General features: G+C 37.6%; 3 protein-coding genes across 3 annotated transcripts; 1 reads left to right on the top strand and 2 right to left on the bottom strand.

The window, feature by feature from the left end:
- The first annotated feature begins 663 nt into the window (after window positions 1–663).
- Window positions 664–7,471, top strand: si:dkey-183j2.10 (probable glutamate receptor). Its single transcript, XM_051911990.1, has 10 exons — window positions 664–758; window positions 1,145–1,220; window positions 2,871–2,902; window positions 3,007–3,186; window positions 3,333–3,559; window positions 3,729–3,826; window positions 4,710–4,927; window positions 5,034–5,253; window positions 6,311–6,555; window positions 6,760–7,471. Exons 1-10 carry the CDS (start codon window positions 756–758, stop codon window positions 6,856–6,858), a joined length of 1,398 nt encoding a protein of 465 aa, XP_051767950.1. The 5' UTR covers window positions 664–755; the 3' UTR covers window positions 6,859–7,471.
- On the bottom strand, window positions 6,786–10,441 carry plch2b (phospholipase C, eta 2b; the record flags this gene model as incomplete). Its single annotated transcript, XM_051911992.1, has 2 exons — window positions 6,786–7,829; window positions 9,193–10,441. Coding segments are annotated over 2 exons (1,266 nt in total), but the record flags the coding sequence as incomplete, so codon positions are not given.
- A 607-nt stretch (window positions 10,442–11,048) lies between these two features.
- LOC127522239 (1-phosphatidylinositol 4,5-bisphosphate phosphodiesterase eta-2-like) lies at window positions 11,049–13,346 on the bottom strand. Its single transcript, XM_051911991.1, has 8 exons — window positions 13,254–13,346; window positions 13,080–13,160; window positions 12,869–12,972; window positions 12,249–12,337; window positions 11,988–12,173; window positions 11,683–11,790; window positions 11,446–11,570; window positions 11,049–11,370 (listed from the first exon to the last, which is right to left on the bottom strand). The coding sequence occupies exons 2-8, from the start codon at window positions 13,098–13,100 to the stop codon at window positions 11,227–11,229; spliced, it is 777 nt and encodes a 258-aa protein (XP_051767951.1). The 5' UTR covers window positions 13,101–13,160; window positions 13,254–13,346; the 3' UTR covers window positions 11,049–11,226.
- Window positions 13,347–15,168: the final 1,822 nt, after the last annotated feature.

Below are 15,168 nucleotides of genomic sequence, written 5' to 3' on the forward strand. Positions count from 1 at the left end.
GAATATTACTTACAAAAATAATTTTTTGATATATTTACGATATGAAATTTACAAAATATCTTAATGGAACATGATCTCTACTTAATATCCTAATGATTTTTGCCATAAAAGAAAAAATCGATAATTTTGACCCATACAATGTTGTTGGCTATTGCTACAAATATACCCGTGCTACTGGTTTTGTGGTCCAGGGTCATGATTTTTGTCCACTTTATTATTATTATTATTATTATTTTGTTTTATTTAACGAAATAATCTCAAGTTTTAAACAACTTGAAATTATATCATCCTTTCCATTTTCTATCTATAAGACTATCTTTTAATGGTATTGCATATGTGATTTTTGTCCACTTTATGCTGCTCCTGTGAGTCAAAGAATGCTTGATCATTTTTTCCCCCAGATACACTGGTGTCGAAGGGCATGCAATTTATTATATTATTTATTATATTCAATATTAGGACATTGAAACCGGACACAAATGTCAAAATCAAAATTGCATGATTTTTCCATATCGCCTGTGTCTAATATATTCTTGGAAAATATCAGATATATAATTCATCTTGCCCTAGAATATTCTATCAACCCACTTTTCATTATAAGTGTTTGGATGACTTTCTCCACCCCCTGAAACTCATTGGCTTTTCCCAAGCCTTTAGTGGGAGCCCTCTAATTCATTATTGTAAACCACACCACTGTCTTGATCAGCGTCAGTGTCAGTGCAGACCCATCACAGTGGAATTTCACTGCAGACATCATGGTAAGTATGAAACTAGTAGGGTGTGGTTTGATTTATAAAGTTACTGCATTGTCTTTTTGATTTGAAGTACACTGGAAACTCTGAAAATGTCTTTGTAAAAATAATGTTTTTGCTCATGCATTGTGAAAACTAATATTATTGTCATTAACCTCAACATAATATTAAGCAGCAAGAACTAATATAAAATGCAGTTAAACAAATACATGTCTTCTTAAGGAGTAATTGGTTGTACGTGTTATTTACAATTTATGTGTTGATATGTAGGCTAGGCTATTAGGTGAACATATTTTTTTTTATTGTAATATTGCATATGATTTAACATATTTAAATATATAAATATTTGTGTTTATGTTTTAAATAAGTCAGATTGTCTGTTTGGCTTGCAGGTCAGAGTCAGCAATATGTCGGGAATTGTCTCTTTAGGCATAGTATTGTTGCTGGGGTCAGAGATCTGCATAGCAGGTACCAAAGTTTGATTGTTAATATATGGATATGTAATGTAAAAGTTAAATATAGCAGTTTTTTGTCTCATGTGAAATTGTTATGATGTAATGGCATCATACAGCACAATTATATCTTAGAATCGCATCTCTTTCTCAATGGACACAATAGAAGCATTCGTTATTTTTACGACATCTCATGTAATTTCAGAAACAGCAGCTATTATGAAATCTGTGCCAACTCGCCTTGTCCTCGCTGTGTGAAGTTCTTGAATTTCACAGGCCTGTCATATGATAAATGGCTGAACAGTCAGCTAGGCACACCATCAAAGATAGTGACCACATCCTGCTTGGCACACTTCAAACCCCATTCTGACAGAGAGGAAGCCAGCCAGCTGAAACCTTCTCAAAAACAGTTATAAATCAATTCAAAGCCTTGAACAAGCAGAACAGTGTTTAAGACATGCCAAGCTATGAGAGCACGTCGAGGACCCTCTGTGTCTGTCATAAATTCAATAGGAGGAGCTGATGAGTGTCAACATCACTCTATGGTGTTGATGGAGCCCTGAGGGCTTCGCTTAACTTTAGCTTCGGATACTCTTTGACTGCCCTGACCAGGCCTTCGTGATCGAGTGACAGAAACAGTAACTCCAATTAGTCACAGTTCAGCCCTGCAATGAGATTGTTGTCTCGCACTTCTGAGAAAGAAGAAAAACACAGCCAAACTTTGCGGGTTCCGGAAACCCGGAAGCTGCCTAAGAGGGCATCAAACGCAGCCGTGCCATTCACTCATCATTATCTCCCTGAGATTCGCAGACTGAGCGAGGATGTGGCTTTTTTGCTAAAGATGGCTGCCGAACAAAAGGTTCTCTGATGACTCTGGCTAATTTAAGATGGAGCTATTTGTGACACAAATGCAGCAGGAAATCAAGACTCCCAGCCAGAGAACTGATTTGGCAGATCAATAGAGGAGCCACAGAAATCTTGGCCATGTCTTTCTATGTCAACTTGAGGTCACTTTTGAACAAACACACTCTTGAACAGATCTAAGCTTTTCAGATGTGTTGACTCAGTAGGACGCTGTTTTGTTTATGGACTTCAATGCCTTCAAATTTCAATTAACTTTTTGGTTTAGCCGACACGCTTATTTATGTTATGGACAGAAGCCTGCGATGAGATTTTTTTAGTTTTTGTCTATGCTACCGTTCAAAAATTTTGGGGTCAGTATGGTTTGTTTTGAGAGAAATTAATACATTTATTCAGCAAGGATGCATAAAAGATTTCTATTTGACACAACAGCTGTTCTTTATTCACCATGTATCACAGTTTCTACAAAAATACTAAACTGTTTTCAACATTGATAATAATAAGAAATGTTTCTTGAGCACCAAATCGGCATATTAGAATGATTTCTGAAGGATCATGTGACACTGAAGACTGGAGTAATGATGCTGAAAATTCAGCTTTGCATCACAGAAATAAATTATATTTTAAAATATATTAAATTAGGAAAAATAATAATAATATTTTTACTGTGTTATATCACATATGCAGCCTTGGTGAGCATAAGAAGCTTCTTTCAAAAACAAAACAAAACAAAACAAACACTTTTTAAATGACAGCGTACATATATTTGCATTCATAATAAATTAATTTTAATTTTTCATTTCAGCAAGGCAAGAACTGACAGTTACCACCATAAAGGTAAAAATTAAAATAACTATGAAATATGATATTATTTTGTATTATTTACATTATACACATTGATTATTCGTATTATATTAACAACTTTAATTTTTGATTTTCAGCAAGACCCCTACACAATGAGCAAAGGTTCGCAGTTAGAAGGCTACTGTATGGATCTGCTCACTGAGCTGGCTAAGAAACTGGGTTTCAAATACAAAGTTCACCTGGTGAAAGACGGATCGTATGGCCGGCAGGATGAAAGTGGAAACTGGAACGGAATGATTGGGGAGGTTGTTAGAGGGGTATGTTATGCATTTTACAGAAGAATACACAATAGCACATATTGTACTGCTGCATATAAATCTAAAATCAGCATGGCAATTAAATCATCTCAATGACATTAATCCTTCTCAAGTAGTGTCAAACCTTCCATGTATTTTGTTCTCAGGAAGCCGATCTCGCCGTGGCTCCCCTCACTCTCACCGCTGCCCGCGAGAAGGCTGTGGGAATGACAAAACCTTACATGCAGACCGGAATCAGTATCCTCCTCCGCAAAGATATCGTTTCTGAGGAGGCCGGCTTTTTTGACTTCCTCTCCCCCTTCTCTGGGGAGACCTGGTTCGGCATCCTGATTGCATACTTTGTGACTGCAGTCTGCATCTGCATTGTGGGAAGGTCAGAGAAATGAGCAGAACACCAGAGACGCAGAGAACAAGAGCACTTACTCATTTACTACACAAAACGTTCAACACAATACAATCAGTAAAACTGCTACACTGGTTTAGGATGAATAGGATTTTGTCTGAACTGAAGCTGATTTCTGCATTTGTCTCATTATATCAAGGTTGAGTCCATGTGAATGGAGTCAGCCGGAGACAGAGCCAAATCGCTTCACACTCCTCCACAGTTTATGGTACGCTGCAGGAGCCCTCAGTCTGCAAGGTAATCTTCAACATTAATGTTATAGCAGATTTTAGGGATCACGCACTGAAAAGCCCATAGTCCCGATTCTTCGAATGCAGAATACTACATTTTATGATCTTTTCAATATCCTTTACATCCTTTTTTTGGCCATTTTAATCTGGTTCCCTTTTTTTCTCTATACTACTGCAAAATTTGTGGAATTTTCACCAAAATTAGTTCAGATCACATTATTAATAAATCAGCATATCAGAATGATTTCTGAAGGATCATGTGACACTGAAGACTGGAGTAAGGATGCTGACAATTCAGCTTTGCATCACAGAAATAAATTATATTTTAAAGTATATTAAAATAGAAAACCATAATTTTAAATTGTAATAATATTTCACAATATTATTGTTTTTTTCTGTAATTTTATGAAATAAATGCAGCCTTAATGAGCATAAGAGACTTCATTCAAAAACATTAAAAATAGTAATGTTTCTAAACTTTTGACTGGTAGTGTATTTCAGTTTAACTTTTATTTATGCACCTTTAACACCTCTAGACGCTAAACAGGAAGTGAAGCTCTGTCTTAGACATGCTTTGGTGGATAAACCAAAACTTGTAAAATGTCATCGCACCATGCCCTTAGAGAGTCTGCAAAGATTTATGCCTGTGCCTCCTTCTTGTCAAAAGAAATAAGCAATAATATACTTTTATCCTTTGAACCAGCTGTCTTTAAAAACAGGAATATGCATAAAACATGCAATAACAAGAATACTCAGCATACAAGGTATATTTCACTGGTGTACTTGGCCTTTTATTGCTGCCTGCAGCTATTCTTCCATCTGAATTACTTTTCAGTCTGTGATAAAGGAAGGATAACATCTTTTCCTCTCATTTGTTTTGCTTTCTGCAGGTGCAGGCCCTCACCCTAAAGCTCTGTCAGGAAGGGTTATCAGTTGTACCTGGTGGTTGTTTGCCGTCGTGCTCCTGGCTTGTTATTTTTCCAGTCTTAGTTCCTCTCAGGGGTCTGACTCTGCTCCGCTCATGATTAAAGGGTTCGAGGACTTGGCCAATCAGGAAGTAATAGAATATGGAACACTTGCTGGCTCCTCCACCCTCGCCTTCTTTAAGGTCTGATCACATGAATCATATCTGCACATTTTTCTTATTAGTAAAATTCATTCCTGCCAGATGTTACAGAAAGATTTCTTTACATGTTAACACGCTTTTTGAACAGAACTCAAATAACCCATCTTACCGTCGTATCTATGAGCACATGGAGCGCAGGAAGAGTTTTGTGTCCTCCATGGATGAGGGTGTCCAGAGAGCAAAGGAAGGAAATTATGCTTTCATTGGAGAATCGGTGTCCCTGGATTTGGCTGTGGCACGGCATTGTGAACTGGTCCGTGCGCATGAGGTCATCGGGATGAGAGGTTACAGCATTGTAACTCCTCTCGGTGAGACAAACTGATTTGTGCAGTTGTTTTTAATGAATGTAGTTAAAAAACATAAAGGGATAGTTCACCCAAAAATGAAAATTTGATGTTTATCTGCTTACCCCCAGGGCATCCAAGATGTAGGTGACTTTGTTTCTTCAGTAGAACACAAATGATTTTTAACTCCAACTGTTGCGGTCTGTCAGTCGTATAATGCTTGTCAATGGGAACTCCATCTATAAGATTCAAAAAACATGCACAGACAAATCCAAATTAAACCCTGCGGCTCGTGACGACACATTGATGTCCTAAGACACGAAACGATTGGTTTGACTCTTATAGATTGTGTTCCCATTGACATGCATTATACGACTGACAGACCGCAACGGTTGGAGTTAAAAATCATCATTTGTGTTCTACTGAAGAAACAAAGTCACCTACATCTTGGATGCCCTGTGGGTAAGCACATAAACATCAAATTTTCATTTTTGGGTGAACTATCCCTTTAAAGTGTCCCTATTATGTTATTCTGAAGGTTTGCTTTTGAGGGCTCCTATAATAGGTTTACATCCAAGGTCAAAAAACACATTTTCACACAATATATATCAGCATCACCTCTTTCCTCACAGTGTCTGAAAGAGTTCTCATCCTCTGAAAGTACATGCAAAGTGGATATAATTTCAAAGAGCGTCTTCTCGACATGTTGAAAACATGAACCAAACATTTGAGGGTCAAAGTAGGTGTTGTTCAAGGCAGACAATGAAGACTTTAAGCTGGAATTATACATATTTGTTACAAACCTATGTAGGTTCATGCAGGAAGTAACATTGGAATTGCTGACAACTCGTTTCAGGCAGTAAGACAATAACTTCATTTATGCTGCACTTTGATCTTTAAAACATTTTCTAGACCTTTTACATTCACAAACAGCTATATGACATACACGAAAGGTAATATCTGAAAAAGCATAATAAGTGCACTTTAAAGGTGTATACTTTCTTTAAAGAGAGGCAAAAGACATCTTGATGTTTCTTGCTGCAGTGAATGGTTTGATGCCTCAGTCTTTTTCTTGGAACAGGATCTCCTATGCTGAAGAACCTGAGCGTGGCCATCCTGCAGCTGAGCGAGGCTGGGGAGCTGGCGTATCTGCGCACTAAGTGGTGGGCCAGCAGCTGTATACCGGACAGTGCCAAAGCATTGTCTCTGAGGGCTCATAGCATGAAGGGCATATTCCTGGTTCTGGCTATAGGCCTTGGGATTGGAGTGCTGCTCTCCTTGTTTGAACTCACCTCAAAGTCTCGCAGCACTGCAGGGGAGCAGAAGGCAAGTAGTGCCAATATAAACACACACAAACACACACAAACACACACTAACATCTGAATAATCTTCCACACCAGGAAGCTCATTTAAAGTTGTCTTGTTTTCATTGTTGTTAAACTTCAGCACAGATTTTAACTGTACATTAGCACATTTTGATAAGTGTTTTTGATCATTATAAAAAAAATAAACCTGTTCTCAACCATACAGAAATCCTGCTGCACAGTTTTGACTCAGGAGCTGAGCCAGCGTTTGAGAATGACCAACACACAGGGAGACCAAGAAACCTCAGACAAGAACAAGCCATAGAAGTTTCAACAACAGCAATGCTATATGTATGTCTTACATAGCAAAATGACTTTACTGTTCATAGGTCTGTACATTATCTGGTGTTAGGATTTATTACTATTTCCCATATTAGAAAATGATTATACATTTTAACTGATTTAGATTACATGTACTGGATTGCAGAGTTTTTAATACATAATTTTCATTTTTTAAAACTTTTAAATCAAGCTACCTGTTTGTTCACTCTAGATGTTCGAGTGAGGCACCTTTTAATCTGAATCTTGCAGCAAAATCTCATGTAGCTGTTTGTATTTTACATAATTATCATGCATTCCAACTTAAAACAATATAGATTTTTTTAGACCATCATTATGAGTCTAAAATGTTAAATGTAAAATCTATTTTGCTAATGAATGACAAAGATTGGAGACATCTGAAAAAATGTCTATAAAAAGTTAAATATTTTATAGAAGTAAAAATGACAAGTAACATATTACAGTTGTTTTGTAATTGAAACATGGGGAAAATACATACAATTATGTAAAAAAAATATCACCTCTTTACTGTCACAAAAGAGGTATTCATTCTGGCACCATGTATATTAATGAATTAATAAACTTGGACTTACACCAAAGTGTGATTGCATTATTTAACAAAAAATGAGCAGAAACATCTGTTTAGTGTAGTCTTTAAATTCATTATATCTAAATTAAAATGGCAGCTTCCAGATGCAAAAGACAGAATGTAACATTTCAGGCTCTTTTTGGGAAAAAATATGAACATGAATTATGAGCCCAGGTGACATGAGCTGATGATTAAGATTTAAACAAGGTAATATTTGCATTTTATAAAATGCAAATATGTATTTGCTTATGTGTTTACTTTTCTTCCTGTAGCATGTCCATATCCGTCACAGTAACTGTGGTGTGGAATTTTGTTTTCTGTTTCTTTTTAGGTTTCACATGCATGCTTTTTCTACAATGTTGAGGAATCTAAAAAAAAAATACAAAAACAAAATTAAAGCCCTACCACAAATTAAACTCAGTCAAATTTCTACTGAGGTAGAAATAAAGCCATAGACATTTTAACCAGCATGAAAAGATTCACCCAAATATTCACCCAAAAATGAAAATTGTCATTAATTACTCACCCTCGTGCCGTTCCACACCCTTAAGACCTTTGTTCATCTTCTGAACTCAAATTAAGATATTTTTGATGAAATCCGAAAGGTTTCTGAACCACACAGAGGCAGCAACATCATTACATCTTTCAAGGTGACGTTCAGAGCTTCCAGGTTTCTACGACTCATTATTGGCTGACGCTGTTCATGTTATTTTTGTTTGGTTTTTGAGCACAAAAAGTATACTCGGTGCTTCATAACTTTAAAGGGATAGTTCACCCAAAAATGAAAATTTGATGTTTATCTGCTTACCCCCAGGACATCTAAGATGTAGGTGACTTTGTTTCTTCAGTAGAACACAACACGGCTCGTGACGACACGTTGATGTCCTAAGACACGAAACGATAGGTTTGTGCGAGAAACCGAACAGTATTTATATCATTCTAAAACACCACTATGTCCAACTGCCTTGAGCATCCGGTTGGTGAGATCTGAAAACGCTTTCTGATGACGGAAGTGATGTCTTGCGCTTATACTTCAATGAGTGCGAGACATCACTTCCGTTATCAGAACGCGTTCAGACCTCACCAACCGGATGTTGGACATAGTGGTGTTTTAGAGGTAAAAAATTATATAAATACTGTTCGGTTTCTCTCACAAACCGATCGTTTCGTGTCTTAGGACACCAATGTGTCGTCACGAGCCGCAGGGTTTAATTTGGATTTGTCTGTGCATGTTTTTTTGACTCTTATAGATGGTGTTCCCATTGACATGCATTATACGACTGACAGACCGCAACGGTTGGAGTTAAAAATCATCATTTGTGTTCTACTGAAGAAACAAAGTCACCTACATCTTGGATGTCCTGGGGGTAAGCAGATAAACATAAATAATAGATAATCAAATTTTCATTTTTGGGTGAACTATCCCTTTAAGGCTGAACCACTGTAGTCACATGGACTATTTTAACGATGTCTTTTCTACCTTTCTGGGCCTTGAAAGATGCAATGACATTGCTGCCTATGTGTGGTTCAGATACCTCTCGGATTTCATCAAAAATATCCCAATTTGTGTTCCGAAGATTAAAAAAGGTCTTACGGGTTTGGAACGACATGAGGGTGAGTAATTAATGATAGAAATTTCATTTTTTTGGGTGAACAAACTCTTTAATAACATAATAATAACATAATAACATAATAAGGCCCTTTGGCACTTTTCTGTGCCTTACGACTTACCTCTGAAAAACAGTGGTGAATGGCAGTGAATCTCACGCATTTTCTGCTCAAACAGAGCATTCATTTCCCTCTGCAATGTGCCCATTGTCTGCTGCTGGTTGTCAGGGAAACGGGATGGCAGAGTACTCAGGTCAAGGCTGTCCAAACTACTTAGGCTGCTTGATTCACTGTCAGCAAGGTTGTGATTATTAGGAGCAGGGTTTTTTGGTGCAGAGTAACTGCACTGTGGGAGAGGGTATTGGTTGAGGAATTCTTTCTTAATGTGACCAGATGTGTTTGGCGGAGAGGGCGGACGGCGTCTTGGGACGCTTTGTGATCTGCGTCCTGTAAATGGCGAATCTTTGGAAGATGTTGTGCCTGGGTCATTCATGCGTCTGCTCAGCGCAGGGGTTGCGGGGATTGACATTGGTTGCCACTGAGGGTTAAGCCTGCCATCTAAAGAAGTTCTGAATTTATTCTTGATCACCAGGCTTCTGGTGTTTAATGTTCCACTAGAAGGATCTAGTACTCCAACAGGTATTGGATAGAAATTCAAGGGTTCACACTCTTGTGTAGGTTCTGACTGAATTTTTAGATGGCTCTCTTGAAGTTTACACATCCCAGGTTCCTGCACTGAATCCTCAATATCAGATTTAGCACCTGAGATATGCTTCGACAAGAGTCGCTCATTCAGTGTAGAAGCAGGATCCTTCGTCTTAGGTACCGGTAAGTCTGTAGACTCGCACTCCTGTTTAGATGTTGGAGATAATTCATTTCGTTTTGAAACACTCAACTCCTTGTTATCAGCAATGTGTGATTGAGCCTCAGAAGTCTGAATGTCCAGTTCTGAACTGTTTGTTGAATCAAATGCTAAGTTGGTAAAGTCCACAGCCACTCCTGCTCCACCAGAGCATGTGATAGAGGACAGGCGGCGCCGTGCCTCATGAGATCCTTCCGGCTCCTGAAAACAGACCTTATGGGCCCTTTTCAGGGGTTCACTCTGAGCTCCTCTGAGCAACGACGCAGACTGTGAGGTGCTCCTGCTGTCCTTCGAGCTCACGTCATCACTGTAACGTCTGTTCAGAAAGTCCTCTTTGCTGTAGCGGTCGGCTGAGACCTTCACGACTTTTGCTTGGTTCTTTCCAGCTCCACTTTTACGCAGGAAGTTTGCACCGAAAGATGTCCTTGTGCCATCTTGAGAGGTCTGCATAAGGTTTTTCTGGATTAGCTGCTTTACTGCGTTGCTTGATTTGACCTGGTTATGAGTATATCAGAAAAATCAGTCAAAATAACTTTCTAAACACTGACAACAGCTACAATTATGCAAAAGTTACCTTTCCTGTGATGTCATTAATGGCAACATGCACAAAGATAGATGCTTCTTCCATACCTTCTAAATAGACATGCCGATATCCTGTGGGACAAGAATATAATATAAGGCTGACTGACTGAATTTTTGACAAAAATGTAAATGTATACATTGTCTGTGCAATAATGTCACTGATTGGCATGTAGTTTACCTGGCATCATGCTTTTAAATGCTATGGTTCTCTGTCCAATGAAGTCTCTTCCAATTGGATCATGATCCCAAACCATAAAGCGCACTAAGGCAATCTGAGGCATGTGTAGCGTAAACACTAGTGTTTCCTCCCACATGGGGTTAAAACCTGTTAGTATGGCATTAAAACACGAGAAAAGTATATATATATGTGTATATATGATCATCTTTAATTACAATTCATTTCCATTTGGAGAACTAAAAAATGATTTGCGGTTCAGTCAGAGAGTTTGTCTAGACTAAAGATTTAAAATCATACGAATGCACCTCATTTGATTTTACGACTCGTGAATCTTTTTAAGTGACTGAACGATTCTTAAAAGTCATCTTCCTTTTACTTGGCAAAGTGCTTTAAAAAATACAAAGACATCTGTCTGGCATTTATTTAAATGAAAAATATAAATAAATTGTGTTACGGGTGAATAATGACGTCCTGTTTCCATCAGTGTCAGTCACTAAAAACACATATGAATCAACCACTAACCTTATAGATGATATTATATTTGAATTATCAGTACTGCCAAATTTGGTTTGCACAATCTAGATTTGTACTTACCATTGTCATCTACTACTCTTGTCTGCTGTTTATTACAATCAATAGGCAATCCAATTATCTCCACTTCCACAAAGGGATCTATGATCTGGACAACAAAACAGGCCTGTTACACATGTTACACAATATTACGTACTTTCATTTTAAGTATGAGCGAACTCACCTCTCCTCTGTCCCCTAACATGGAGTCTTTTGGCTTCGGTAGCTGCTGGCCACTAATTATCTTGAGCACTAGCTGAGATTTCCTGTGTCCCGGCAAAGGGTCTTCCAGCGTAGGATTAAAGGCACCTGTGAGGACAATCATTATGTGTGGTGAAAATTGCCTTTCAAAGAAAATAATAAAAATCACGCATCAAAGAAATGTATCTTTTTTATCTTTACTCCAGAGAAACCATCTTACCTTTACACATGCATTTTGGCTTCAGCACATAGCCGCAGTTTCCATTTGCTGCAAATTTTGCCCTGTTCAGCTGTAGCATACGGCCTTCTGTTTGATAGTTGAGAGCAACTGGAAAGATGAAACAACATTTCGAACAAATGCACGGCACAACTGTGAAAAAAGAGAAAGCCATTTGCCAGCAGTGATCCATGGCTGTTCAAATCAAAGTCTTCGCTGTTTCATCATTAATGAAAAACAACAGGCTTTGATGATAATTAGAAAGAAAATAATTCATAATAAATTAAAGAAAAAAAGGTAATTCAAACCTAAATGACATCCTGCATTCCAAAAAGGCTGAGGATTGAAGTTGCTCGAATCGACACGGAAGTTGGAGGGGTAGACTCTTAAGAGTTGCCGTTGATTGAAGCGAACTAACTGAGCAGGTTTTAGCTGCAGAATCTGGTTAGTTATACTCTCGTTTAAGGAGGAGACCTGCCAGCTGCACATGTATGCTGCAACACAAACGTGGTTTATTTAGACATAAACATCAAGAAGACATTTACAGTTTGTGCTCATAGAGGTCTTACCTTGAGTTTCTATATCATGAACACGCACCGACTTTGTGTATTTAACGAGATCAGAGAGGGCGCGAGAAAGTCTCATTGTTTTCCTCCGTCTGCAAAAATGTCCATAAAACATGGAATATCATTAGACTGGACAGATTTAGATACACACTGTAAAAATGTTTGTAAAAATGCTACAATAAAACTACTACCTTTCTATATACAGTGAAAGAATATATGGAGAATTAATTTTACTGTACAATAATGTAAAAATGATATGCTATTATTAAAATATTCTGTAATTTAAAAAACGTTTTGTTGAAACAGTAAAAAGACGTTTTCATAAGTCTCTATGTGATGCATCACAATTGATTTATATAATTTAAATAGTATTGTTTTTTCAGTTATGCACATAGGGGCTTTCTGTTATATTTTATATTCTTTAAATAAAATTTATTGCATTATATAAACAATCATGAATATACAGGCACCAAAATGCCATCCTGTAATGCTGGAAACATCTTCTTTTTTTAATTCTGAATTTCTAGCAACCACAGATTTTTTTACCATAAATTAAACTTTTTTTTTTTTTTTTACAGTACACAGAGAATTCAACAACAAACCGTATCTCCTGAAATACTCACTTGCCATAGTCGATGACCTGTTTATCATTACCGCTTGGGGTTTCCAGCTCAGTATCAGAGTCACTCAGGATGGGCTTCTTTTTTAATTTCACACGTTTTTTCTTCTAAAACACAGATTGTGGAACAATCTAGACCGTATAATTCTGCTTTTGTGATATTTTCCCCTATTTAAATGGAAATGTGATGTGACAAGTGGAAAGTGTTTGCAGACCTTGCGCCTGAAGCTGCCCATGAACGACCTCCGTGAGCGTTTCTTTGATTCATCACCTGTCTCTGGTGCTCCTTCTGTGGTCTGTAAACCAGAACACTGCAGTTTTTAGTCAGACACTCCAGATGGGGAATAACCCAATTATTCTAATGTAGACAAAAGGAAAAAGCATCTCACATCTCCATTAATTTGCTCCTCTTCCTCCTCCTCCTCTTCACCGCTGTCTTCATCAGACACATCCCCTTCTTCTGCATCAGCATCAATGTTTGCTGGCAGCTTCTTTCCCTGGAAAGCACCTCAGTGTTCATTTTTCCCCCATGATTTGGTCACAGAAATATTCTACTTTCAACTTTACTCAGTGTTTTCTAAGACAAATGTAAAATATTAGCTCACCTTGACAAGTACTTTCCCTTTCAAAACCTCTGGAGATGGCAGACGCCTGGATTCATTCACATTTATATTTGACAGGTCCAGCTTGTCCTGTAGAACGTCCATGAGGTATTGAGCCATTTTCTTCTGCTGAGGCACAGTGCAGTGGTTCTCTATAGAAAGGATCACTGGGTATCTGACAGTGGAAGAATTAGTTTTATATTATATTATATTATATTACAAGAAATATAAAGCATATAAAATATTAAAATATATTTTATTTTATATATGTATATGTTTTAAATTAATTAATTTATATAGTTTAAAAAAAATACAGTAATTTATAATATAATATAAATCACTTACTGAGTTTTGGCAAATGCATATTTGTTGATTGTCTCAACAACATCTTTAAAGAGGATTTTTGAGGTAAGTGTGTAACCGTGATGCACAATAGGTTCCCCATCAGGACCATCCCAGCAGTCAACTAGAGAGACAGAGAGACTGCGTTAGTTGAAGGATAACACGTTTTTTTTGTAAAGTCATTACATTGCAGTATTTATTAAAATAATTTATCTGTGAACATCATAATTTTTTGAAAATTAAAGTTAGGGTATAGGCAATTTCTTTTCATAAACACTTTTTGTTATTCTGGTTGAAAATCTCTTCACATCCTGATGGCAATCGATGATAGAAGTGGTCAAAATATTTTAAAAATGTACATATATCATCTGTGGTAGTCTCAGGAGGACCAAAAAATGTTCGTTTGTAGACAGACAGTCACCAAGCGGCGCAAACGAACAGCAGCCGCCTTTGGGGCCGTTCACATATCGCGTCTTTTGCGCGCTCAAATTAGTTATTTAAAATGTAACAGCGCAGCATGCGCGCTCATAATGGAAGCGACGCGGTCGCGGCACGCATGCGGTGCGTTTTCCAGGCGCATCGAGATGAAAAATTCTCAACTTTTCAGAATAGAGTACCTCAGGGATGACGTGTTTTTGTAGGCAAAACCCGGAAGCGAGTTAGTATTTTAGGACTTCCATCGCCCCGAAGTCAATGGGTTTTTTGAATGGGTTTTTGCTAAACAAAGCCTCTAAATATTTTCACGTTTTGATCTATGACATAAAACACACCAGTTATAACCCGCTTGTGATTTTTTAAACTTTTATTGTGTCTTAAAAACGGCGGTTGCTAACAAATTGCTAAAAGGGACTACTTCCTTTGGCGGGGACTTTAGACGTCATCATGACAAACAGGACATTTGGACAGCATTTAACATGAAAAAGTGGATAAGTATTCATACACAGCGCAGATCATAATCAGCGAGCATGTTTTTAAATAAAGTTGTTTTTTAAATAAAGTTTGAGGAAGTTTGGTGGTGGTGACGTTGATCCGTGACCATGGTGTGCTGTAGTCCGTTTATAGCCTACTGTTAGCTTTTTATATCTGACGACTTTATTTAGGCTTCAAAATGTATAAATATTGTGTTAACTTAGAAGGATTATCTTGATAGACAAAACGTGCAAGTGTCATAACCCTTTGTTAAACACAGCTTATTTTTTGCGATTTTCCAAAAGTCTATGGGAAAAATGCATTGGCTTTCGATCGAGGGAACCCGTGCGCCGCTAACTTCCGGGTTGGCCTACAAAAACACGTCATCCCTGAGGTACTCTATGCCGCAAGCGCACCGCAGGTCATGTGACAAGAACCAACCGATCAGCTT

The sequence above is a fragment of the Ctenopharyngodon idella genome, chromosome 11 (assembly GCF_019924925.1).
Source record: "Ctenopharyngodon idella isolate HZGC_01 chromosome 11, HZGC01, whole genome shotgun sequence".
Lineage (NCBI taxonomy): Eukaryota > Metazoa > Chordata > Actinopteri > Cypriniformes > Xenocyprididae > Ctenopharyngodon > Ctenopharyngodon idella.

Bases quoted from the DNA above. Each gene is read 5' to 3' on its own strand.
- si:dkey-183j2.10 (XM_051911990.1), top strand. The intron at 3,187-3,332 runs GTATGTTATGCA...TTTTGTTCTCAG, and splicing joins TTGGGGAGGTTGTTAGAGGG to GAAGCCGATCTCGCCGTGGC. The intron at 3,827-4,709 runs GTAATCTTCAAC...TGCTTTCTGCAG, and splicing joins AGGAGCCCTCAGTCTGCAAG to GTGCAGGCCCTCACCCTAAA.
- LOC127522239 (XM_051911991.1), bottom strand. From the start codon at position 13,100: ATGGGCAGCTTCAGGCGCAAG. The intron at 12,973-13,079 runs GTCTGCAAACAC...TCTGTGTTTTAG, and splicing joins TGGGCAGCTTCAGGCGCAAG to AAGAAAAAACGTGTGAAATT. The intron at 12,338-12,868 runs GTGAGTATTTCA...ACATTTTTGCAG, and splicing joins CAGGTCATCGACTATGGCAA to ACGGAGGAAAACAATGAGAC.